The sequence below is a fragment of the Anser brachyrhynchus genome, assembly GCF_964034855.1.
Source record: "Anser brachyrhynchus genome assembly, chromosome: 12".
NCBI lineage: Eukaryota > Metazoa > Chordata > Aves > Anseriformes > Anatidae > Anser > Anser brachyrhynchus.
The window spans coordinates 9,930,036-9,957,713 of NC_137707.1; the positions used below are offsets into that span (position 1 = coordinate 9,930,036).

The 27,678-nt window shown below is 37.9% G+C and overlaps 1 protein-coding gene and 2 long non-coding RNA genes across 6 annotated transcripts in view; 2 read left to right on the forward strand and 1 right to left on the reverse strand.

Moving 5' to 3' along the window:
• Positions 1–304, reverse strand: part of LOC308176737 (uncharacterized protein) — a gene marked incomplete at its 5' end in the record, with an annotated part of 40,418 nt that extends 40,114 nt beyond the window's left edge. For 3 of the 4 annotated variants that reach the window (XM_080552873.1, XM_080552869.1, XM_080552872.1), the window contains one exon: positions 144–304. In XM_080552873.1, coding sequence (XP_080408999.1) covers positions 144–304 — 161 coding nt within the window. The remainder of the gene's footprint in view (positions 1–143) is intronic. The other variant, XM_080552870.1, reaches the window with a different exon arrangement.
• LOC308176742 overlaps positions 1–27,678 on the forward strand; it is a 56,453-nt gene that overhangs the window by 9,984 nt on the left and 18,791 nt on the right. The window contains exon 2 of the long non-coding RNA XR_013938561.1: positions 18,518–18,668. This is a non-coding gene — a long non-coding RNA (uncharacterized lncRNA). The remainder of the gene's footprint in view (positions 1–18,517; positions 18,669–27,678) is intronic.
• On the forward strand, positions 192–12,868 carry LOC308176740. Its single transcript, XR_013938559.1, has 3 exons — positions 192–330; positions 8,349–12,174; positions 12,215–12,868. It is a non-coding gene; the product is annotated as an uncharacterized lncRNA (long non-coding RNA).

Consider the following 27,678-nt stretch of genomic DNA (forward strand, 5'->3'; position numbering starts at 1 on the left):
GGGAGCTATACCCGCCCTCTACCATTGGTATTCATTTAAGCGCTAGCCGTGGACCACCAGCTCCCCCCTGAGCTGTGAGGTGGCAGCGGGGGTCGCTAGTTCAGCTGTGTACTGCCCCCTGTACCGTTCCTTTAAGCCCTCACCTGCGGGCCGATTTTCTTCCTTGCCCTCGGGTCTCTCTACTAGCTGTGGATCCATCTAGCGAGGAGACTTCTCCCCCGGCCCGAAGCTGTGGGGAAGCTGTGGGGCTGCTCTGCCCCCTCAGGCCGGGCGCACCGTCAGCCCGGCCGGGCCAGGCACCCATCGCACCGTGCCCCTCCAGAGCATCAGGTATGCCGAGGCAGTAGTTTGATGTGTAACTTTGATACCCAGATATGAAAATCCCATTTTGCTCAAGGCTGGTTCCTGCTATTCTTGCAATTTTTCCTTTTCAAGGAGGCTATTTACATGTAGTGATCTTGTGGTGCACTAATGCTGCCTTCATGAAACAGTTTCTGCAAATGGAGAGAATGAAAGGGCAAGATTTGAACTTATCTGACCCGTGGTAGTCACCTTGCCTTCATTTTTCTGCAGTTCTCTGCCCTTTTTGTCGATGCCAGGGAGCCTTAGCCAGCAGGGGAGAGTATCTCACAGTTACCTTTTCAAAAACTTCCTGATTTAGCTTTTTAAAAAATGTATGCTCTACTTGTACTTGGCTGAAGGACAAGGTGAAGAAAAGGAATAAGGGAAGTTTTTCATCCTTGGGTTTTCTAGCACATATTTCTGTGAGGTTGCTCCCTTTATTACAAAGAGCAAGCCTACTTATGCTGTTTGACCAGCTAGTTTTAAACATAGACACAAGTTGATAACTTTAAACTCATATAGGCTCTCTCTTGGTCTTTGAGAGCTTGTTCAAAATCAGAATGCATTAGTGAATAAAGTTTTCAGTTCTTGTATTAGTGGTGTTGAAAGTTGTATATAAATATTTGACAGCACAAAATGTTGAGGCTTTTTTTTTTTCATTCAGTTGTAATGTAGGTGACATGCACAAGTATAAGTGATTTATCTTATGGACTGCTTCCACAGGCAGTTCTTGTGTCTGCATGTGTCAGTACTTTACTTTCACAGTGTAATTGCTTAGCTAGCAGACAGGAGAAGGAAGCCTCTGTCTGTGTTTGAGGTACAGAAGTCACTAGCTGCAGACACAACTACTAGAAGCATGTGATTTACTGAGCTTGGTGTTAATCTTTATTCAAGCTGACCTACAAGAGATACAATTTAAAAGAAAATGACAGACTTTGAACGAGTCAAATCTTTGGTGCATAAGAATCAATTGCAGAACATTTAATTTGTTGAAGTCCTGAAGTCCTGGGGTGGTTGCAAATGGCTTAATGTTACTGACTTTCCTGGGAAAGACTGTTTCAGTGACCATACTAATTCTGCCCTTCCTTTGGTGTTTTACATACGGTGCTTATGGAATTACTCTTGTTTCAAGGCTTTTTGAGCATTCACCGTAGTAGTGTGTGCTTCTCAGGGCTTCTTCAGATGGATTTCAAACCATAAAGCTCAGCAGCTGGAACAAAGGAAAGGACGCTTTTAGTTGCTAAATGTGAAATTAATCCTTTGCCTGCAGATGTGTTCAAAATGTTTAAGAAAACTCATGGTGATTTCCTTTATTCTGCTGAGGATGTGCTATTTTTGAAAATGTATTGGGAGGGGTCAGTATTTCTTACTATGCTATTTCCATTTGTCCAAGGTATTTTATTGACTTTGCTGTTATAATTAACTGTATTCTTGATGCTATTTCTGAACATTTCTGTTACTCTTTTTACCTCTACTTTGGTTACTAAGTATGGGATTTTTACTATTCTTTTTATCTCAGAATTCCTGAGCTCTAATCCTATGTGCTATATTGGCTCAGTGCAGACAGAGCTACTGACTTGCTCTTCATCCTTGCTCTCGAGAAGTGTTTCACCTTTGAACACCTGCTAGTTGTCACCACCTGTGGATAGCAGTGAAGAGTCCTTTGGAACAAACTATGGCTATCTAACATCACTCAAGCATTTATTTGTAGCATTATTTCAAGATGGATCAGTTCCCCGATCTCTTTCATCATGCGTTTGGCACATCAGCTTTGCTGGCAGAGTAGAAGGATCAATAGGGAGACAGCTGAGAATAGGAACAGTTTAAGTTGGCAGTATTTCTAAGACAATAGCATGAAAAACCCAATTAGGGTGTATGGATGCCCTATATAGATGCTGGAAACAGTTGGCTTGATTGGTAAGGCAAATAGGAATAGATGGTAAGCTGTCAAAAGGCAGGATGTTTTATTAACAGAGTTAAAAGGCCTCAGGAAAAATTGCAAGTTGATGTTGGAGAATATTCTTTAGTGATCTCTTTACATGCAGCCCTGTTACACTCTTTCCAGGCTGTTGGGCTCACTGGACCTTTGATCTGACCCAATACAGCTGTTATTTTTTTCCCACTTACAGCTTTTGTAGGTGGGTTGTTAGGGTAGCAAGAGGGGATGTTAAAACCATAAAAATCACTATGAAATTTGGACACAAAATGCATTTACTTGAGATGTATGAAATCTGTAGCTTACAGGGAAATAATGACATTTAACTAAGTATTAGAGTGCATTTGTATATGTAGAGGAGGTAAGTGGATTGGATAGCAATGTGATCTAATTGCTATATTTCTTCAATTAAAAGTCAATATGGATATACATCTCTTCAGGGTGATCATGCATTTTAGTGACTGGAATATGCAGTTGCAGTGATGCTTCCGGAGGTGGAAGGAACGGTATTTTGAAAATGTGGAACAAGTTTTGAAGAGGCTTTCCAGGGGAACATTTTGCCTTTTGAAACTTAACTTCAAAAGATTTTTCTGGTTTCCCCTAATGGCTAACAAGAATCAGAATATTTAAATTTATAGCACTTAAAATTGCTGCCTTTAACTTGCACTATATACCAAGGTGTGAATATTATCTCTGCTCTATGCAAACAGGAAGACTGTTGCCCAGGACTAAACATCTTTTCAGCAACTTTTTTACAAAGTTGCTAAGTAGCTATATTTTTGCTAAGTAGCAATATTTTTATATTAGTTTCATATCCAAAAGCCTCAAATGAAATTGTAGACTTGTTGGGTTCCCAACCACACACACACACAAAAAAGGAGTCTTTGATCTAAATATGTGACAATCTAAAAGATTTGAATGACCTAGCTCTTCCTTTAGCCTCAGTAGTGAAATATCTGTCAATGGAGTTGAGAATGCATTTTTCAATTGCTGCGTTATACTTGGGTGCAATTCTGAGGTTAATTAGTCACGTCTTCATGAGGTGGGAGCTTGAGTATTTTTTCCATACGAAATGGAAGTGTGTATCCATGTGTATACCTAGCAGTATATTGTAACTCCCAAAATCAGGTACTAATTGGTAATTAGTGGTTTACTGAGCAGATTACACTAACATAAAACTTTGTCAAAGTGCATACATTTGTATATCAATTGAAGAGGGAAAAAATCAAACCAAGATGGTGATTACAAACATCTGTCTTTCTGTTCCAGAGCAAACATTTGTCTTATTTAAGGTGTTGCACCATTTTGGGGATGGAAAAAAGTTTAAAAATACATTCATGTTTACATTCCTTGTACACTAGTGACTCTATTCTCATTTTTGGTTCGTTTATTTAATCATTCATTGTTCATTTCAAAGCTGCTTTTGGACTGGAAACTTGTCTCATTTGGCCCCTTTTTAGCTGGTGTTATTTCTGGATCTATGTATTACACATTTCCACTCTGAAAGCAAAAATTGTATGAGAGATTGAGAGGACTTGTCAAAATCATCAGCTTGTCACTATAACCAACTGACATTTGAACTGTCAGGTTTTATGTTTTAACAAATGCAGTTTCAGCTCCTTTAACTGCTTGCTGCTTGAATGTTAAGGTAATTCTGGCAGAATATACTTTCTGAACAGCTAAAAATAGCAAGTTCGTCTTAATGGCTTCAAAAGAATGCTGATATCCTGGAGACATAGTGGGTAAAGTAGTTCAGGCAACTCTTACATTTGAAGAAACAACACCTGACTGCCCAAAGCAAGTTTCATAGGACTAATCAGTGTCCTTTACTTAAATCTAGAGCTGTGAAAACAATTATCATTAGATAACTTTTAATTCATCGTTGAAGACCTGTGGTACAATCTTTTGTACCTTGTGTAGAAACAATCTTGTTTTAGAGAGGATAAAGACACAGCTTCTCTTACCTATCATTCAGTCTTAGTTTGGATCTTCCATGACCAGTTAGAAGTTGTTCATTGCTTGTTAAATACAGGCTATACAATTTCATAATCAATGGAATTTTTACTGTGAATGGAATAATAAATACACTATCCTTGCAGAAGTCCTTGCAAGACTGCAAGGAACAGTGGACCTGGATAACTCCTGAGGATACTTCTGAAACCAACATTCCATATTCTTAGTTTCTATATAAACAAATTATATTCTACAAAGGGCTCCATCTAAAATGTGCTGAACTAAGGAGATAAGAAACTTGGTTTATTCATAAGCATTACCAGTGTAACGAGACGAATACTTGTTAGAGAAAGGGCATCAGTAAAGATCTGTTGGAGAAAATTTTCTTCAACTGCATCAAAACTGGTAAGTGTATTAGTGATAATTTTGCTGGAAAATACTGAGATTTTCTGGCACAATGAAGCTAGTCAGACTGCTTTCCTGACATCTAGCATGTTCTGAATCCTGTGCCAGGTATAAGTTGCTGATGTGTTCTGCATTCTCATGAATAATATTTGAAAACTTTAGCATCTCTAAGTGTTCATTAGTTGTAATCATTATTTTCTTGGCTCATGTAATCATTACTTTCTTGGCTTAAAATTCCTGAATTATAGAGAACTAACTTTGAGTTTGTCTTTGGAAATGTGTGTGTTCCAATAACACCTTTATGCACTGAAGTGAATATAACAGTTCTGCTGGTCCATCCATTCACAAGCACTTGGTAAAATAAGCTATCTCATCATTTTGCTCTGGACTGTAACAGTATCAATCATTCATTAATCTTCACAAGATTTATTTGCTTCCAAGAAGGCCAATTGAACAAAAGTAATTAGCATAAGGAAATATTCTGGGGGGATAAGATGGGGGAAAGATTTTAAGATTAAAAGATCTCTTAAAAAATTTTAACTAGAATAACTTGTACCTGTTCTTACTCTTTCCATCTTTGTTTTAAAATTATGGAAGTAAAGAGGAAGCTGAACTTGAAACAGATTATCAGCAGTGAAATGTTGTTAGTGGTAAAATAGAGGACGAATGTTTTCTAACAGAAAAATAAGCCCACATTTGGGTTACAGTTACATACCTGTAGTCCCAATGCTACCAAAAATGATGCAGAAATCACTGAACTTTTTTTCAGTTCTCCCAGCTTTGTGTATGCATTGTCCTTCCTTAGTGCACAGGGAAATAGTCACTGTCACCAAGAAGAAACTGAAGCAGTACATCCTTCAAAGGTAGGGGAGCCTCTCATGGACAAAAACACTAAATCGAAGAGCACAAGATCAAACTGCCTCATCTGGAAGCGCCTTGTTTGAAAAACTGGAGATTCAGTTCAGTTCTGCAATGAGACCCAGGCCAACAGTCAGCTACACAGAGCTGTAGCTCTTTACAGAAGCTGGTCCCACTTGAGGAAGTCGTAATAATAGTGTTGATTAATATTGACCAGAACTTCCTTGTTCTTTTGTTGGCATCACTTAATGTGCAGCAAGGTAGCTATTTACATCACCTTCGTCAGTTCTTGGAATAGAACAGAAGAAAATGAGTGGAAGTGTTTCCAAATATTTGCAGAGTATGAAATCCTGATCTGGCAGCAAAACTTAGCTTTGCTTCCTTTGCATCTTAAATCCATGAGAGGTATAACCGGTGTGACTGAAGAGCTGAGTATTTATGACTGGAGATGAGTCGTGCTGTAAAGGACTGGTGAGGCCAGATCAAGTTGCATCCTAGTGGAGGAGAAGGGAAGCAGCAGCCATAGGACTGCTGCACCAGGTGATGTGGGTGTGTGTCCCCTTTCTAGGGGGACATGATCTCTTCGGTGTTACAGCAGACCTTTACTAACAAGCTAGGAGTTGGTTTTATCTTCAACTTAAACTTCATGGATTATTTTTGCCCATGTTTCTTCACTCAACCTTGTTCCTAGATAAATGTGTGGATGGATATAAAGAATGTCAGCTGTGAAAACACCTAAGTATTTCGCTGTTCTCCCCTACCTCTTTGGAGATAAAGCAAAAATAAGAAAAAAAACTTGTATTTTTAGCTATGACCAGCCATGTGACAAAGAAATAGCTGGTAAGGTTGCTTTAAAATAGTAAGGAACTTCTTCAGCAATAACAACTTTCCATCCCCACTTAGCACAGTCAGCTGTATAAACTAACATTTTTGAAGAAAGAGCTTGGATTAGGCTCAAGCCTATACTTAGCAGCCAAGTCTCAGGTCTGAGAATGAAGGTTTAACCCTTATATGGGATACTACTAGATACTGGTAGAAGTAGGTAAACAGTTGGAAACAATGAGATGGTGAATTGTTTGTTCTTACATTGTCTGCAACTGTCAGCACTTATAAAAAATTACTGTCATTCAAAATAGTTTGGCAAATGTTTCATAGGAGGGAAAAATAGGTCTGTTAAACTCATCAGAACCCACAGAGAAAAGATTAATCTATCCAGTAACTCACGCTTAAAAATAGTTGTTCAGACCCAGTTGATAAGACAAACTTAATAAAAATAAAAATAAAAAAATTTAAAATATAGTTGAAGCCTTCAAGCCTCTACACAGCTGATAATGGCTTCTAACATGAAGCTGTGATTATTACTCAGGCTTACTGTTATAAGGTCCTTAAGTCACCATGCATGGGCCCCATGAACAGCAGTAGCAATTCCTGAGTTGGTCTGGTGTGCATATTGATATAATGCATAGTTTTATTGCTCATGAGGATGAGATCAGTGTCTTGCCTGAAGTCTTGCAAGGCTATATTTTGACAGCAGTTGGATTTCTGTTGTGAAACTGTGGCCTGAGTGTGGAAGAGTCTTTCCTTTTGTATTCTTCTTCCCACATAGTTTTAGTGGACTTCCAGCACTGTAAGTATGCTAGAATTGTGCTTTCAAGTATATTCTCCTTAAAACGTCACCTGTGTTAGCTAGTCAATTACTGCTGCATTTCATTACTTAGTTTCAGTGCTGTCTTTTAGAAAAAAGTTGGAGGATATTGATCTGATTTTATGCAACTGAGACACAGTAAAATAGCAGAGTACAATTATTAAATGCTTCCATTTATCATTCAAGTGTTCACACTTAAGATGTTCCACTTAATGACCCTTAAAATAGCCACTTTAAATGATTCCCTTTCAAACAAATGAGAAATACATGCAAGTGAATCATTAACAATTTTTATAACAAACATCAAACATTACAAGGGACATTGAACTGAAGCATACACTGAATCATGTGCTCTTAAAAATAAGTGCTTACTGACCTTAGAAGATATAATTGGGCTTTTGAAACATCTTAGGGATTCAGCCAAAACAAACTGCTGTGCATTAGCTATTGGAAAAAAAAAAAATCATTCAACTGGCAGATCATGTATTAGGCTATCACGCAACTTTATCTGTTTCCAGTTCACACAGAATCTAGGAACAGGATCAGGACCTTAATGCAGATGAAATCAGAAGAAATGAAAATTCATGAGAAATACTGTCACTAAATTTAGTCGATCCTTATTGCAAGTCAGGCCCTCAGTAAGTACAGAGCTTTCTGGCAATGTTTTGCATTTGCTGTCTTTTTTTCCCGCTAATCTCTTCAACCTATACTGCCAGATCATGCCATAACTCTGCTGTGGGAGATCGGTACCTGACTAACTTCATGTTCAGGTTTGTCAGTAACAGCTGACATCATCTGATGTACAGGCCCGCTTAATTCAGAGACATACCCCCTGAAGGCACATCTCACAGGGATGTAACTTGTATTTAGGAGCTGCAAACTGAAGAAGGAAGCTTAAATTGTGCAAGTAAAACCTACATGTGCTGCCTTGGGTAGACTAATTATTGCTTGGCCATGCTTATTTACTTCCTGTTATACCAGCTGTTTAGTACACTGGCCTAATTTTCAAGGAGGCACTAAAATCTGATATTTTACAGAAAGCGCTGTTCATCATACACACAGTTTGGCTTGTTGCAAGCACAGGGGTAGGATTTCAAGGGAAGCTTCATTCTGGCTTTTTATGTACTCAGAGTAAAGGCACCAGACTCTGCATAATACAAGGTAGGGGCTTAATGTGAACTAAAAGGTACTGGTTTTGTTGTTTTGCAGCTAATAAGTGGAAGTAACACTTATTTGAAGAGGAAAGCTACACCCTTCTCCAATGGGAATTCTGCACCCATGAGTATGAAAATGGAATTGGCTTCATGGATGTCACAGTGGAGCCTTTTGATTTGAGCCCCTCATGATGTTGAGGATCATCAAGGAGAGCTGACTCCATGGCTGGACCCTTTTTTGTGAACAGCTTCAGATGTGGAGAATCCAGACACGATAAAGCAATATTCTGGAGATGGGAAAGCAGAATGTGGAAATAACATTTTAGATGGGCAATACTCAAAATCTGCACCATGTACTTATAGCAAAATAGTATCCTGTTCTTTGGCCTCAAATTAATTTGAACTTATCCATCAGCCCTTCCTAATTTTGTAGTTTGATCTTAACTTCAGTAGAAGTAGATATAAGGTCTTAACCAAGGACAATCAAAAAGGAAGCTCTGCTCAGATGCCAGCTGGCTAACAGCAAAGCAGGTCACTTTCCTCTCAGCTCTGGGTGGAAATAATTCTCTTCAGATGTGCTGCAGCAGTAACAGTCCTTGGCCTTTCTGTGCTGATGAGTAAAGGCCTGAAGAAACTTGACTGCAATATTTAAGTGGCTCTTCTAGGGCACTGACAATAGTAGAGAAACATGCTGGCAATCTGTTCTTGATCCTAATTTAAGATGCATGTCTTCCTCAATAGCAGGTACGACAACTTAACCCTTCAAGGCCACAGAGATTAATATACAGTATAAATTTGATGGCTGTTTTCTTCAGAGTCATGATATGAAAGCTCAGGACTGTTGTGATACAGATCTGATGAGCCTCTCCATGCTCTTCTTACAACTCCTCTTTCGCTTTTTAGTGTTATTTGCTCAGTATTGTTACTGTTACTTCCTTCATTTACAAGTCTACTAGGCTCCAAGACAGCAGGTGCCTCTTCACCAATGTGGATTATGTTATTTCCTGCTTTTCCTTCCTGTGTTCTCTGCATTAGCCCTTAAATAAATTTCACTAAGTCTGTCAAACAAGATTTAGTATTTATGTAGACTCCTTTCTTAACAGTTCATATTTCTTCCTAGTTTTGTGATCTCATCTCTTGTTTGGTTTTCTAGCATCCAGCCATCAACTGAAAGCAGGCTCACTTCATTTCTCCCTCTCTGCCTCTTTACTTTTCTTCTACAGCCCCTCTCTGAAAATGAATACCATTGTTACTAAGCCTTGTCTTTATGCTAGCAATTTCTTCCAAATGTGCAGTGGGACATCTTCCTACCCAGTAATCACCGTGTTTCAGTCTATAGTATAGAAAAAAGTTTTAGGAAACCGCTTACAGGACTCTTAAGCACATAAATGACACAAACAGCTTTAATGTTTAAAATGTGGTATTTAGTTAAAATATAGTACCTGAAAAGGTAATTAAAATGATGTACAGTGGTTGGAAATGTTGGGAAATTGAGTGTACTTTATTCAAATTAGAGGCACAGGAACAAAAATATTGTCTGGACACCCTTTCTCTTTACAGCTATTTCCTGCATTACAGATAAGACAAACAAGGACAAGAAAATAATTTACTGTCTATATCCTGCTGAAGCTGCAGGTAATTTAACAAATGCAAAGGTGACTGCTCAGCAGCAAAACGGACGTGTTTTTTGCCTGTGGCACAAGGCAAAAGATAGTTTTCATGTATATGCTGTCAGATTAACAAAACTGGTTTTCTTAAATGTATTTTGGCATGGGGAATGGTTTGGAGTAAGGTAGTAAAAGTAGCATCAGTGAGAATGCATGGACCAACCTCTTTGGGTGTTCCTCTTGTAATCCTGTTTCTTCACAGAATTCTTTCCCCAAGATGCTATCTACCTGAGGTAGCAGGAAAACAGAGTTGCCTAAAATTCTTGTAGTGATTTGACCTTCAAGAAGCAAAATCTCTCCATGTGTTCCTGCTGAGCTTCCAAAAATGCTGGAAAGCAAGCTTTGCTTATAAGTGCTTGTATTTGAAGGTGTCCTTAAAAAAACAATATGAAGCATGTGGGGTGTTCTACAGTGATAAAAACAAAAATGAGCTTAAAGCATAAGCATATTAGTGTGTATTAAAAGCATTATCTGTGTAATGGAGATAACGAAAAGCGATTGCTTTCTTATTGCCTGCTATGTGTATGCAGTGGATCTGAGAGGGGGTTTCACTATCTGAGGATAACAGGAAAAGTATATGCTCTGGGTTCCAGCTGGGGGCTTCCATGGCTAGATCAGCAGGCAGACTTCTAAGAGAACATACAGAAAAGACCGGTATCCACAGGATGAAGTATATGTTTGTGCAAGAATTTTCAATGGTCTGACAGCTTGAAAGCGTATCCTCTCTTCCAGCTTTAGGAGAAAATAATGTGCTTTTGAGAGGTGGGTCATCCACACCACGTTAATCTGCTGTGTAACTGAACATGTCAGAATGAAAAGTACTGCTCTAAGTTCCAGTAAGGTGCTGTATAGTCTAAGACAGTAACTCCCAAATGCACTTATTTTACTTGTAATTATCTAAGGAAAAATCCTTATACCCCATTTGGTCTGCAACCAATTATAAGAAGCAGGAAGCTTCTTCATGTAGAACTGATCCATCTTGAAGCCAAGACAAAGCTCCCACTAGCATGGCATTATCAAGGGCAGGAACCAGGTTAGCTCCCATTAAAATCAATCAAACTTTAAAAAATAAAAATAAAAAAAATCTCATGCTAACTTTGTTTGTGAAACTCTATCTTGGTCAAGTGGCATAGTTTATGGTCATAGGCAGATGTACAGAAAAATGGGCAGGAAAACAAACTGGGTCTATAGAACATGTCTAGAAAAAGTTTCAGGTCTGAAACCAGTGGGTGTTATGTGAAGTCTTCCAACAAAAAACAGTTGGATGCTGGAAGACCCTTCACTGCTGGAAGACAAGTCAAGTCATTCTGTCTTAGAAGACCGCAGTAATGATAGGAAGCAGTGTTGCGTATTTTTTTTATGTGAACTGTGTAGCATCTTCGTTCCTGAAGGCCCTGAGAAACAAGATCCAACTTTGTAAGCTGTGCCTTGAGGAGAGGCCTAGATGTGACCGGGAGATGACCATGTGTGAACCGTTCCAGCTTATGTTAAACAGTTTTATACGATTTTGGAGTTTCATATTGAAAAAACATTAGTCCTTTTCCTTGTAAGGGGGTCAGTGTAGACTTTATAGAGACAGATTTTCAACTATTCTCTAATGATTTAAAACTGTGGATTGTGCTTGCAAGGAAAATACTGTAGTAGTCTTTTACAGAATATCCAGTTTGCAAGAATGCATGCTTATTTGCATACACAAATGTCTCACTTTATAAGCATAGATTTAGAAGCAGCAGCTGAAAATGAAGTCTCCGCTGTCTTACTACAACATTGTTTTAAAAACCTTACAATATCTATATGACTCATGTCTTAGATGATATCATGTGATGTCTGGAAAATAGATTTTGAGGCAGAAGCAATATAATGGCGCTTTGCATTGATTCACATTTATTTAAAGAAGTATGCATAATATTGGCCTCCCACAAAAAAAACTTCATGAAATCAGAGTAGAAATAAAGGCAAAGGAAGCATGATAAAAGGGCTACAATCAGCATGTATCAGTTTAACCGGATGAACTCATGTTAATATTTCTCAAATGACAAATAAAAATTATATGGTCATGAAATCCCTTCCAAAGCTAATGGACAAAAACATAGGGCAACCAAAGCCACAAACTCATCTTATTGACAATGTGAAGAAATGGAGGGAATAGTGTTGGTTACCTTCAAATCTTTCAAGTAATCTTTCAAGCAAACATATATATGATATATGATAAAAGTAATAGAAGCTGTATGTAAAAAAAGTATAAAAGTAATAGAAGCTGGTATGTATTAGGCTGGCATGTATTAGGCCCTTGCATACAACTTGGTCTCCAGCCCCAAAACTGCAAGCACTGCTGCAGACAGGCTGGGAATGCCTCCCTCTGGCACCAGTGAACCTGGAGCTAAGATATTAGAGCCCAGTTGTAGAAGCTATTGAGTTTCTTTTCTGAGAGGCTAGGCAACTTCCAGTCCTGAGTTTGAAGTTGTTCAGAATTGGGCTTTGGGAATGCTTGCTACTATTTATGTTGAAGAATGAGTCATCCTATTTGCTTATTACTGTAATTGTCTATAAAGAAAAGTGATTACGGTCCTCTAGTTGACCTTACCTGCCTAAATACATTCCATAATTTAGTGGTGTTGCTGGCTGAAGGCAATTTGGGTGCCAGTTTATCTGCTGCAGCCAGCTCACTACAGCCTTGTGTGACACAAATGAATGTTTAAGTTGCAGCACTTGCTTTCACATATAGTTCTTTCATCGATGATGACAAGAGTAAATTCCCCATCTACTGTCCCAGCTACATGTGATTCACACAGGCTGAAAAAGAACCATTCCTGTCCAAGTTCCTTGGAGGGTTTTTTAGGTAAATTGGTTGGTGGCGTCACTAAGTATGACTCACTGGGGGAAGCAGCTTCTGGCACAAAAAGTGCTTGGTGTCTGTGCTGCAGTGCTTGAATTAACAGCTCTGGTCATTAGCAATAGCCTGCTATCTTTTACAATTAAATTGCTTCCTAATGTCTGCTCATTTCAAAATAGTTTTTGAGGAAGAAAAGTCATAATGAAAGTTTAATGCTTGTGACAGTCAGTCTAAACTGGGTTATCTGTTTGCCAGCCACCTTGACACATACAAAATTGTGACGTTTTTTGAGTCTAGCTGTTTCAGCAAGGCTGCCATGTATGCATTTTGAAAGAGGGATGATATTAAGGCAATGAGACTAGCAACAGCTAATCACCTTTTAAGGTGCATTAATATTCTAATTTATTCTGACATCTAGGAATGCTTTCTCTTTAATTTACTTACGGAACTGCTAACTTTGTTTTTAAAACAAAGACTGCAGAAGACTTCAGTATCAAAGAAAAGGATTAATTCTATTACCCTGCTGTAAAGTGCAGGTTATGATCAGTTCTTGGGGGTGTGATCAGCAATAGGATTTTGCTGGAGTAAACCATCACATCATGGGTTTCCAATAATCCTTGCAGCTCTCAACCAGTCACTCCCACAGGTCTGAGTGTGCAGGTGATCTGCCTTGCAATAGTGAATGACTTACAAAGAAATAACTATTGAAAGCATATTTTGTGTTAGGCAAGAGGGAACTACCAGTTTTGACCAGTCTAAATACAAGAATTTCAAGCTAGAAATCTCTATCTTCATGTTGTCTTCAAAGCTACCAGGACAGTATGATTCACACACGTGCTCTTTTAAATAGCTTACAAGGACAAGCGTGGAGCCAGAGATTACCTAGTACAGACAGAGCAAGTATGTTTTCTGCCTGTCTGTCCATCATTTAATCTTGCACATACTCATTTGCCAGTGTGCAATTTATATCCATGTGTTACCTCGGAATTTGGTGTGCTGTCTGCTCTGCTGGCTCTAAGAAGGGAGGATGGGAAGATGCTATGATCTATTACAAACCCACATTCTGTTCTTATCTTGAGCAGTGACTTGCACAGAGTGACTGCCTTGTCCCAGCTCTCCGAGACTCCAGGTGTCCATAGTGCTTGTCAATGGCAAATCGTGCCATCAGCTGGCTTCTGAAATGCATTTAATATTTTCATTGAAAAATAAACGATATAGCACTCAGCTTTTCATCTCTACTGTCATTTACAAGTGCACAGTGGGCAAAGCCAACTTTAATTCCTCTTTAAGAAAATGAGCAGGTGAAGAAAAGGCTGTGAGTCATACTGGGCTGCTTTAAAGACAGCACTAATAGTGGAGTGAAAGCATACATTGAGTATAGTTGAAAAATGACTCAAGCTGGCTTTCTCCTCAGTGAAATGCAATGGTTTTATTGGCAGGAATGAAGGCCTATGAATCAGCTGAGGCTGACGTGCTAAGAAAGTAGTGAAAAAGCCATAGAAAGGGATCTGGCTGTTAGGGCTTTCTGATGTTTTCCATTTGTAAGATGTGTTTTTCAGCTGCTTACAATTTTGCCTTAGTCTTAAGAAAATATTCTATCTGTGTAGCTAATTTCTTGTTTTTGTTTTAATTTTTTCAGGTACATTACAGGTCATTTTCAGGTACAAACATAGACAATGATTGGTTTGTTTAAGCAAAAGGTAACTGCGATGTCTTTGAAGTACTCTGATACCTCTGTACTTTGGAGCACAAACATAATGGAACAGGTGCTAGGGAGCATTGGAAGAGGTCTCTGTGTACTGTGGGGGCAGAATAATGTTTTTGGCCACTATTTGTTTGATATTTTCAAATATCCTAGCTTTTGAATTAGTTAATTTGCACTGTGTGTATTATGATGCTGAAAGCTGGATGCATGCTTTAAATCTTTTATCTGCCAACGATTGAATTGCAGTAACACTTCAGGTTTTGGATTTGTTTTTTGTTCCTCTGGGGAATGACTAAAGGGTTACAACAGCGTCATCGTAGCAGATAGCTGTGCTGTGGGGGAGGAATGCCACCTCTTATCTGAAACTTAGGTGTCCAGGATATCTGAAATGGTAGAAAAGAGTAAATCAGTGCCTTAGGCAGTAGGAAGTCAAATTAGAAGCTGAAGTAAAGAGCTGTAGTAACCAGTATGGGAAAAGATGCGTCAGTGCTAACAAACCTTATTATGAGACAGAGAGGCACTTGTGGATCTTCCAGAAGTTACCATAGTAGGTTGCAGACCTGCTAAAACATACAGGAAAAGATGTACTATCAGCACTGGCAGAAAATAAAAATCTAGGTTTTCTTGGAGGCTCCTTTATATGGTATTCCCCTGTATTCCGTCCTATTAACCAGTGGCTATTTCCTTTTAATAGGATTACATTTAATCTATGCTCTTCTGTTAATGTTTGGTTACACATTACCAAGGCAAATAGAAAATAATTGGAATTGTAGACTGTTTTGAAAGAAATTATGCATTAGCTCATTAATGCATGCATGCTTTCTGGCAAGGTGCCAAAGCATATATAATTTATTTATTGCCTCCATTTCAAACAAAATTCCAGACTCATGCATTTACAGCCTGGGCAATATTTTCCTTCTTCCCCTGGATGTTCCTTAAATGCAATGTCCATTTTAGGCCCTGAGTAAAAAGAAATGCCAATCTGCTATGCTGTCACAATGGAGGTTTTTAAGGCTGACCACGGATGACTTGAGCATTGTCAAAGCATCTGCATCTTTTCTCATAATCTCCCCTGAGGTGGTAGCGTTAAGATACTGCTATATACAGGCCTTTCTCATGTGTTAATTCGACAACCTCTTCAGCATCACTAAGGAAACACTCTACATCTCCTTTTGAACAAAATTCTCTTGATTAGCGCTTTTTATAGATCTTGGCTATATTATATTTATTTGGACAGTGAAACATGTAAATGTGGATATAATTAAGAGTAAGTAATGCATGAATGATACCAGCTACAAAAAGTTGCCCAAAGGGTGTATATTTGTACCAAATACAGGAGAAGATGGAATGAGGGCCAGAAAAATCTGTTTCAGCTCAGGGTTTCTTAAACAGTAGCTGAGCAGGGTGCACTTATTCTAGTTACAGTAACAAAATAACATAAATGATGATCCTTGAATTTTTTCACATCAGAATAGATCCCACAGAAGCAGTGGCTAGCCTAGGGGAAATTCTGTGCTGCTCCCCCTCCCTGCCCCATTTCTTTTCCCATTTCTTGCCTTGGAACCTGCTGTATCAGATTGTATTTTTAATCTATTGTTACAGTGCTTTAACTTTCATAGAGTTTATGGAATACATGTATAGTTTTGACTCGGAATGTTTATGAACAACTAATGTAAAGCTAACAAATTTCAGTCAGCACCCACTTCAGTTTTAAGATGTGGTTGCCAATAAACTTGCATCAAAAGTGATGTCAGTTGTCAGCTTTCTCATTTGATTTTCTAAGAGAAGAATTTGAGGATCCACATAAATTTTTGACTTAGGCTATACCCAGAACTAAATATTTTCCTTTGATTGAATTTGATGTTCTATCATTAAATTTCTCAGAAATAGATCTAACTAAGATCTATTGAGATTTCTGGTTTCTTGGCCAAATCCTGCCTTAAATCCATCTGGATACCAGCCTATTTCTTAGTGCCTTTACTTTTGCCTCCTGATGTTTGTTTTTCTTATAAGTAAGTCTTTCTGTGTCCTGTACTGTTACTTGTAACAAGAATCAGTATTGTTTCTTGTACATTAGCTGTCAGATACACTAGACTGTTTTGTAAGGCTCTCCTGTTACATTTTTAGCAGTGCTGTTCAAGATGTCCATTGTGGGCCAGCAAGCATAGCACAGCGATATATGTGCAAGACTTCACCATGGGTAGAGATCTCCTTTTTCCCCTATTTGGCCAGGGCGCAGTTCTCAGTGCATTCTGCGTAGTGTGAGCATAGTTTTCTCCTGCTAAGAATGTAATTTATTCTGTAAATAGTAATTTGAGGCTGGAAAGGTTTTGGTACGTGTCCTCTATATAATGAAGATATGACAAAATCTTTAAAAGGAAGATACATTTTCACCACAGAATATCTCCAAGAAGTCAAAACATTGGGATTTGTATGTTTCACTGTTTCCAGAGAAAAAGAATCTGAGTTACTAGGTGAGTTTAGTAAATAGGTGTCCTCAATTTTCAGGAGGGGAAAACTGAAGCAGAGTGCAGTTGCAGAGAAGAACTAAGACTGCAGTCTGCTTTTTTTTTTTTTGCTCGGGCTACTTGTTCTTTGTTCCTGGATGTAGTTTATGCTTCCAGTAATTCATTTATTTTTTCATTTTTTTGATAATTAATTGTATTTAAATACTAAAATTTTCAAATTAAACACCTTCCCTCCCTCCATCGTGTCTGCATCCACCCTAGATATGTAATCTTTCAGAGGAGAAAAATAGGAAATCAAATGCATGTGTATTTTCACCCTTAAGCAAAACCTGGACCACAAGTGGGGGATTTGGACCAGAAATAGCAAGGACAATGTCTCTGAATACATCACTTTGGTGGACACTTAAATGTCCAACTGTATTGGAGGCAGTAATTTACTTTCAGACATGCCTGGTTTGTGTCAAGACAACACACAAGCCACAGCAAATTTGTAGAGCCAGAGTAGAATTATTAGTAACTTTGGCTTATCAAACACTAAAACAAAGTCAGCATTTATCTTGGGTTTAAAGTGAGGTTACAATAAGGTAATCATCAGTCTTTAAGGGCTAATCTATAAATGCAGATCAAATAAACACATCCATGTACTAAATCAGTACCCTGTGCTGATTTAGTATCTGCTTAGTATCTGCAGGCTCTCCAGAGTGGTTATATTTGTGATTACCTATCATCGTTTCTGGCTTTGTCTCTGTGGAAAATAAATTTATGAAGGAGTATAGAACAAGTAATTGTTTCCTTTCCTATCTGGTCTAGCTGTAGCTCTAATAGCTGTTATTTAAGCACTTGTGTTTTCTGTGTGCATCTGACTTGTAAACTGATTTATCTCTCTGGTCTTGTGAGATAATGGTGATGGGTATGGAGACACCAGAAGAACAGGCAGTGTGCTGCTGGGGGTCCTTTGACAGGCAGTGGGAGGACTCGGGCCATCCTGCTTTGCCTGGACCAACTTGTTGCCTTTGGTCCAGAGAGACAGGATTTTTTGGAACTTCTGGAGGCAGGATGAGCTGAATGCATCTCCCCTACTGAAAATTTTTGCAGAGGTGTGACTGATTGATCATGAAGTCAACTGTCTCTTTATTTTAGTAAGTTAAGTATTTGCCTCTCAAACTCTGCACTTCAGAAATATGAGCCAAGCTCATTGAAACCAGAGTAGCTAAGCACAGTGTGAGACCAAAGCAGAGAGCAGGGTCAAATTAGTTTATTTTGGGAGAGGGATATGGGTTTGTTCTTTGGAGTCTGGGATCTAACTAGCCAAACTGTATTCAAGAATCTGCCTAATTCAAAGCCAGCATTTTCTAGGTCACAGTTACAGTTGCATTACTTCTGTTTGAGCTTAGCCTTGTCCTTTTGTTTCCAAGTTTTCAGAGCCTGGCAACACATCTCCCACTGACAGTGTTAAGCCCCTTCAGATTCAATGTGTGTAAACTTACAAAGTGTGAAAATACAGTCTGCTAGTGTGCTCTCAACCATTGTGTTCTCTTGGTGCTTTTGTAGCCAGTGAGCTGAGCGCTGCTGCTTCCTGCTATCCAGATATGTTCATCATGTGAAAGGGAGAGAGCCCCTAAGTGAAGATGGCAGCCAGGAATGGCATCTGTATTCCATCTGAATGGAGTGACTAAAGCCTGGAAAGCCTCACGAAATACAGGTAACCCCCCCATTATTAGTCTTCTCAGAGTACAGACTCCTGAGAAAGCAAAACCATCAAAGTTGGGACTATTTTTTCTACAAGGTTTTTGGAGTTCAACTTGTGTCCCTCAAATATAATTTTACTATGTTCCTCTTGTTTCAGTATGGAGTATCTCTAGGGATCTTTGCGACGTAATAAGTTGTATTTGAGGACAAAGTCTTTCAGAAGGTTATATCAAACTCCTTATTTTTGTAATCTGAAAAATTGGATAAAAAATCTATTTGAACTTTTCACATTAAAAACAAATAATTTCAAGGCCTGATTCTGGATTAAAGTCTTCCGTTTTTGGATAGTTTGTATTAAAATTGGTATTTCTGGATAATGGCCAGCCTTATCTAAATCTGTATGAACTGACATATTGACTGAGAACTCAGGAGTACCTAGTTTGGAATATTGTGTTTTACCTTATGCCATTTTTGTCAAGAGCTAAAATGGCCTTGTAAGTGGCATGCAATGACTAAGAGCCTAATGTTTTGCTGACCTTATGAAAAGGATATTGTCACTTACATGGGTGTCTGCTTAAGAGTATTAGCACTTCCATTGATAACACTGAAAACCCCAAGTTTTACACTTTTATTGACGTCAGGAGAAAGGTAAGACTGGTTTACACAGAAGTAAACCAATAAGGATGTACTGCATTATGCAATTACTAAAATATAATCTTTTTTCTTCATTGCCTTTATTTATTAGTGACTCATAGTCCTAGGACAAAATTCAATGCTTTAACAACTTCTATTGTTGTCTCTTAAACCTGAAGAAAAATGGATCCTGTATAGTTCATTTTACAGCCTGACTAAGCAGGTTTACTGCCAGGACAGGGAAGAGGTTAACCAAAGGGGGGTGCAAGACCAGATCTTGACAGCCCCATCCTTCTCCTAAGGGAGATAACTAGAAATAATTAGTGTTATTTTTACAAGGGCAATAACTTAATTGTTTACTTTTCCTGTAATGTCACTTGCCACCTAAATTACAGCCAAATTGCTTGATTAAAGTCAAGAGAAACTGAACACTCATTTCCAGGAGCATAAGGCTATATGTCAGGAAGGAAAAAAATTAATTCCAACTTTTAAAAAATGTTTGTCTCTCTTTCTCCTCTGTAGCTTTATATTGCATAGTGGTAAGCTTTTCCAAACAAAAAGAAGGAAATGCCTGTTTTTATGAAGTTAGCTGGAAACTAGGTTACAGTGAAATGAGTTTTCTTTAATTTTAATACTGTTTTGGCTCCATGGAAGAAATGGTAATGGTTGGCCACTAGACAACAGTAGATAAGGAATAGTAGATAGGAATATTGTTAATGCTGTTAATAAATAGCCTGCACTGGAGCTTTATCAATTTCTTATGCATCAGTATAGTAATAATCTATTCTATTAGTGTCTGATTTACCATTCCAGTAACTCTGCTTTAGTAGGGTAAGTTGTATGGAGCAGGGGTCTCTTGTCCTGTTGTACCTTTGCAGAGTACTAATATAATGTCCAGTCTGAGGAATAGAATCCTATGTGTTATGTTGCAAATAACTATTACTGTACTGGCACTGTGATAGAGGAGGGAAATACACGAGTAAATGAATTGCAGAAGAATTGATAAGGAAGGATTTGAGCAGAGTTTTCAGTTGCTTTTAGTCTGTGGTAATCTGCTATCCATTCACCCTCTTTATTGTTTTTTATAGGTCTTAATCTTAGAAAACTACAGGGAAAAGAATATAAAAAGTACTTTTTAGAATTTGCTTCTTGGATGTTCTTCATGAGATGTTAGATATAGTATATGTTTTCTAAATGCAGGACAGGTAGAAAAAATTCTTGGGCTTTAACTTCATAGCTGAAAATGAATGGGTCTTTATTGTAAAGTAATTTTGAGCTAAATAAGAGGTAAAAAAAAAAAATAGGTGAGTTCAACAGAGATATACCTAATACAGTGCCTTCCAGGTGAGGGCATAATGGTGACTTTTCACTAAGTCTAAAGTACCTTTTCATCACTGTTTTTGTCTCAGACTGGCTTGCGTATGTTGCCCTACAGTCAGGAAAAATAAAGTAATGAAAGCAAGGTTCAGAACTGTCATTAAGACATTTTCACAAACCCTGGTTACATTAGACATTCAGGAGAAAAGACTCAGATTTATGGGTCAGACTCAGAACTGGATTGCTTCTAAATAATTCGTATTAGATCTTACATTATAAAAAGATAAGAGTGCTCAATAAGATTAGTCCATAGACTGGTAAATATCTGGGAATATAATTTTGAGTTTGCCAGATTCCATTATATTAAGGCAATTCATACTAATGCCATTTACATTGTCATATGGTACCACAACAGAGGAAACCATAGCAAGAGCAAACTCTGAACAGAGATGAATGAATAAAAATGTAATTAAAAATAATGCTGAAGTTCCTATTCATCTTCCTTACATTTGTTGTTAGAAATAGTATTTTTATTTCTACAATATGTATTTGGAGCTTCCTGTGTTCTAGTATATATTAGTAGAATTAGCCTCATGTCTGAAGTCAAACCAGAAATAGTAATGTTTTTAGAGAAATACAGAATTACATTACAAAAATTAATAGTTACTCTATAGTTTCTTATGGAAATTACTATCTAGCCCAGTGGTTTTAATTTAGGTTAAATTTAGAATTTTAAATTTGAAGGTTTAAAATTGAAAGTTAAAGTGATCAGTTTCTTCTAAAACTCTTGACCCACTGTGAATGATACTAACTAAAAATGGATGGCTTTGCAACCCCTAGTATAACTTAGAAGTTTTTATGTATCAACTGTTTCTGGGGGGATTCCACCTTCATTTGTAAATAGCTACTGGCTAAATGAAAGTCGTGACTTCAGTTTGTCATAGCCTCTTAATCAAAAACATTTTAAACTGATTGGTTCACAAGCTTCCAATGATTTCTTCCCTGGCTAAAATCATGTAGTACCTTGGCAGACAGATACTTACAGTACTGGTTTGTGGTTCATTTAGACTTCAGAAGATTTCATCTTCAGAAAAGTGAATCAACTTGAATATTACAGCTTATCTGTGGTAGTCATAGTTGTTAGGTACCTACTTGTTTACATTCAGGACAAGTGGTCTATTCCACTTTGAAAAAGATTAGAAAAATCAGTAGCTCTTACTGTGCTTCTGGTTTCTATCTTGGAATGTTACTTTCAGCTATAGTAGCAGTGAAGAGATCGGTACAATCTACTGTAATTGTTATATTGTTTATATACAGTACCTAATACATTTTTCTCCAGTTTTTAGTTTAGAATTAGTGAATTTAATATTATTTTAGGAGCATTATTGTAACATCTAGAAAGCTTAAGTAGCCAAAGCCCTGTACTGCTGTGAACTTCATAAATATATACAGTATCCATGTCTTAGTAATCCTAGAAAAACAAGTTAGGATAAATTAACCATGTGAATTCAAGAAAAAAAAGCAGAGTAGGGAGAGGAGGAAGAGAACACATGTGTTTTTGCATAGGACTCATGTTCTGTACCTGAAATTAACAAATCCGCTGTGCAATACATCCACCTCTCCCCACAGTATTTATGGAAGTGTGATTAGATTTCAAAACAGTGAGCTAATCTTTATGACAAAGTATCAGACTAGAATTAGCCTGATTCTGCTCCTAGTGAAGTTAGTGAAAATTTTATCACTGAGTGTAGTGGGAACAAAGTTATGTCTACCCTTAACCTTTGTCATAGCTGTCTACATATGGAAGTGGTTATGCTACAGAGTAACTAAACATTATTTGATACTCCAGGGTGCAATTCTCTAAGATGTCAGCACTCCTTTGACAGCTAGCTATTAGAGTAAAGTTTCCAAGTCTGGTGTGTTAATCTGTCCCCTCTGAGATCAAGCATTCCACCTTCTATAATAATGACAACATCTTAACGGGCCAGATAGTTATCAAGGATTCTTGGAATCACTTCTGTTTTGTGCTGTTTATCTCACTCTTAAGCCCTCACATGGTATTTTAAAAAACAAATATCGAGCTTGCAAGAAAAAGGTGTCCATCTTATTGAAGCTGGGCTCAGTTCATCAAAGCATTTTGCTATCCTAAGCAAGTCACATCCTCAAAAATAATTTTGTGGTAAGGAAAGAAGACCTTGTCAAATGTGGAAAAATGGAAAATGGGGAAGATAGCTCTGACATGCTATAAAAGCTTACGGAGCCACTTGGTATTTTGAAGAGTTCCTACAGGTGTGTAGACACACCAAGTTAGTATGTCCAATGCTTGTGTTATTACAAATCCTTTGATATCTGGTACTTTGATTATGACTTCACCCATTGCTTTATAACTATATTTTATCCTGGAGGTAGGGTAGAAATGTGACTTGATTAAAACAGATGTTTTAAAAAGAAAGCAGTGCTTTCTCTCTGGCACAATTTGTGTGTGAATGTGTCTGTGTGCATGTGGTATTTAGAACAACGTTATTAGCTGTGAGCTTTCATTCTGTTTTTTACCATCTTGGGTTGGTTAGCCATTCTGTGACTGAGTGACAGTGAACAAACTATACAAATAGGTTCCTGACTGTTGTTCAAATGTAGCTTCATGCAGGAGCAGGTAAGTGTTCATGCATACCTACATAGATGGCTCTCACACATCAAAGCAGCAAAAATGTGTTGCTAGCCAATATATATTTATTCCAATAAAAGCTTGAAGGCACAAAACTATGCGTATGAGTATCTGCATTCAATCACACATGCACAGATCAGGCCTATGTACAATCATTAACAGGTAAGACACCTACCCATGCATTGGCCAAAAGAGGTGTTATCTCAACTCATGAAAATATTGACTTGTTATTTATAACTGATAAGTACCTTTATTTGTGATGCCATGTTTTTCCTGGTTTGAGTATTAAACTACGTGGGTCTAGGCTTTCTTCACGTGTAAAACGATGGAAGAAAAGAGTATGGTTGTAATGGTAACCACTTAGTGTGTAATACTACTGACGGTCTCTGCAACCATAGAATGCTGTAGAGCCACTGATCTATTATCATAAGCAAAGTGCGGTTGTCAGGGGCAGGAATTTAGTAACAATAGAGTCAAGGTCGCCTTTGTGAGAAGGTTAGAGAGTTGTTTATATCAACAACATTTATGAAAACATAACAAGAGCTGCTGAGACCTGGCAACAAAACACAAGTGAGCTTCCAAGGCTTCTTGGCAAAGTAAATATTTGATGTAGAAGTAGAAATTCTTTAACAGGACACTGTTCTGCCTGCCATGGGGTCTGTGATCTTATTTGACAAGAGATAATCTCCTTTAAGCATTCAAGATCTGATGACAAGGGAAGTCAGGATAATCATTTAAGTGATCTGTCTGATAAGTGGGGTTCTACAGCAGTCTTTAAAATGATCTGTATTGTGAAGCAATGCTTCACAGCACTGGCCTACAATCCAGAATCCTGCAATGTTATCAGTCCAGTTTTTTTGCCAATATGAAATGAAAACTATTTGATACCTGAGGCTTCTGCTTCAGAATCCCAAAAATAGCTTTAGAAGCAATTCAAGTAATCCAGTATTTAATACCTTTTAGTGTCTTTTTCACAGCTGAACCCAAAGCTTTTCCTTAAAGGTTTTGTTACTTCAAGAATGATCATGCCTCTCCAAGATAAGAATCTATGAATCTTTCAAATGCGCCTGCAAGTACTATGCAAAAAATTTTAATTCTCACTGAAGTAAGGATTGCACAGCTGAGTTCTAAGTAAATTATTGCCCTTGCTCACAGCTAGGGTTGACTCATAATTTTACAGCCCAGGTTATTGCGTAAGAACAGTTTTCATGTTCAGCTGTATTTTCCGTGAGTGCTACCTGATAAAACTCCTGGGTGAATACTGGCAAGTTGTAATTCTCATCTGTCACTGTTATCAGGCATGTAAGTGGGTCACTGTACAGTGGTCCATCACTGTTCCTGGCAAAAAAATGAATCTCATGCTGCTACAATTCAAATTAATGAAAAGAAATAATGTGGTAAGGGTTCATTTATACACACATTAAAATTTGGCGTTAATATTCTTCATATAAAAACTACCATCATCTGCAGTGCAGGTGTAGCAATCAACTCCTTTTTAAGACTAAAAAAAGAAATTAATGTTGTGTAGGACTCAACAGGACTAGGATTGTCAAAGTTCTGTGGGCTGCACAGTCTATTTGTAGCTTGTTACTTAATTGTTTTCAATACCTTTTTATTGATTATACACTGCTTAGTATTTTATCAGAACTAATAAACACAAGGAGGGGGAAATCTGTCAGTGGACTGCTACTGAGTCAAACTTCCTCCTTTTCTCCTTCTGACTGCCCTCAGCTAGAGTGACTGATAAAAAAAATGAACTCATCTACTACTCTATGCTGCATGTGGACTGTGCTGGTAGATTCTCCAAACTTTTGAACTGCCAGCAACTTTTGAACTGCCAGCCTGTCTAGTTTGGAAATGCAACATCTCCAAAATGCACTAAGTCTTCAGTTTTATCCAAAATCTGAGAATTTCTTCCATGAGCTGGACTACAAAGACAGCTAAAATTACTTTATAAACTTCTCTGACAAGTATTGATCATCTTTCAAAGGACTGATTTTAAATAGGATCTTATTTCTATAGAGATCTTCAAACTAGACTTTACTGTGTGCACTATTCTTAGCTTTATATATTCCAGACAGAAACCTAAAGCCTCAATGTAAAATGTGTATCACTGACAAAGTAGACTTCAGAATCCCAGATGGCAGCTTGCAGGCTTTCCTGATATATGGAAGTCCCAGGGCTCTTACTATAAATATCTAAGACCATATGTTCCTACATCACTGAAACATCAGCAAACTGTTCCATCTGCTTCAAAAACTGGGACAGTCACATCATAGTAAGGACATCTTAAAAAATCCAAGGCAAGTAGTGCAGACAATAAAAACCTGTACTGTAAGTCTACCCAGCTTAGTATTGCTTAGTATTCTTTATTAATAATGCCTGTTATGGGCGGGTGGATTGTGGGCTCAATTTCATGAGGGCGTGAAAGGGTATTTAAAGCACAGTTTTACTTAGTATCAGTGCTGCTGCTAGGCCTTCCTTGCTGTAGGTGTGTCCAAACTGCTTCTGTACTCACTGTTATTACTGAGGGCCCTGGGCAGCATCTTCTACCCATAATCTTTCTGTTCTGGGCCAGAGGCTTGGGTTTTCATTCAGACTGTTTTCAGGTAAATTACTATTCTTTGGTATTTGGGGGGAACTTAGGACTAATCACATAGTTTTACTATCATGAGATCATGAGATTTGGTCCCATGGGAACAACTCAGGAAGAGGTATATAGAGGAATGTAGTACTGATATAAAAATCTAAACAGTAAATGCTTCAGGTCGTATGAGAATTGAAGTCTGGTTTAGTCTTAACAGAGAATTTACTTTTTGTTGAGGGTCATATTTTCTTAATCCAGTACAGTCTTTCTGACTTGTGTAGGACTGCGTTTATGCTACTGATATCAGGAGCTTATTCCTCAAGGGATGATTTAACAGATGAGGCACTGAACAGAGTATGATTCCTAATGTTAGTCACAGGCTGCTTGTACGAATTTGAGCACATCCCTTTATCTAGTGTACGTCTTCCACTTAAGAGGCAATAGTATTTTTCCAGTGCCTGGAAATGCTGAAGACACTATCCATTAAGAGTGGCAAGGCGTCATGCAAGGGCATAAATCTTAGTGTTGTGAAACAAAGTGATTAGCAGGCAAAAGATTCTGTTTCTCTGGCATTATCTTTAAGAATCCTATTTTCCACAAATGTAAAACTTTATTAACATGTTAACAAAATCTGTGTACTCAAATACACTAGCTGAAAAATACAGTAGCTGAAATACAATACTAGCTCAAATACACTAGCTGAAAAAGCCATGCTGTAAGTTCAGACTGATTGTTTGCTATATTTACACTTACCTCTGCCTGACTTTTTCTATCTTCACTTCTGCATAAATGTTTCTGGTTGGATCAGCTGAAGAAAGGCCCTTGGGGGAGCTCCCCTTCACAGAGTAATGGACCCCTCTGCTTTGCCGCTCAACCTGGAATCATGGGTGAAACATTAATGTGAATAAAAAGATTCCCAGTTTCAAAGAAAATATGAAAAGTAATAAAATGGTTCAGTCTTAAGGACAAAGGGTCACTGAAATACTATTAAATTTCTGCTGGCAGCCACAGAAGATTAACACTGAGAATGAGTAGGCATAAAAATGGAACTGCCCTGTAGAAATCATCTACTTGGAGAACTATCCAAGCACTTAGAGTGGAGAGCATGAAGTTTTTGTGCTATCATACATCTCCTTACTGGAGCGTGAATGGAAGTTTTTCCGCTGGTGGGCAGAGCCAAGACTTTTTCTTACCAAAAGAATTTAATCCTATTTAACAATTATTTTTAGAAAGACAACAGGCCTCAGGATGCAATGGGAGAAGACAACGTCGCTTTTGGATCTAGTTGCAATATGTGTCTGCTTTTAAAGCAGCTGTGGTTGAAGACCATGCTTTGCCTTAAGAGGCTTTTTAATTTATATTATCAAAAAAGTTGAGATATGGTCTGCTAGTTGATTCCCAGACACCTTCTACAAGAAATGCTGGGTTGGAGTTTCAGTTCTGCCAGTCTCATTCTGTGTCAGTAGGCAGACTATTGATGACTCTAGAGAAAAGCAGTTTCTATCAAGTTTGACTGAATTTATGGAAGAACATGTAAATACGCAGCGATCACCAACCTCTGCCTCATTTATTGTAAATTATGCTTGCCTCCTGCAATGTTGCAGCCCTTGCATAAGTAATTTTCTCCATCTGTTTTGAGATCCTTTGAATATATAGTTATATTATTCAGACTACTGATGAGGTATTGTGGAGGCTTGCAATTCCATAAACAGCAGCGTTTTATATCAAATTCAAAAGGGTAAAAATGGAATTGAAATAATGAATTTCTAGGATTTTAGGACATTTTCTTGTTGAACTGTTTAACTTCTCTATCACAAGCTA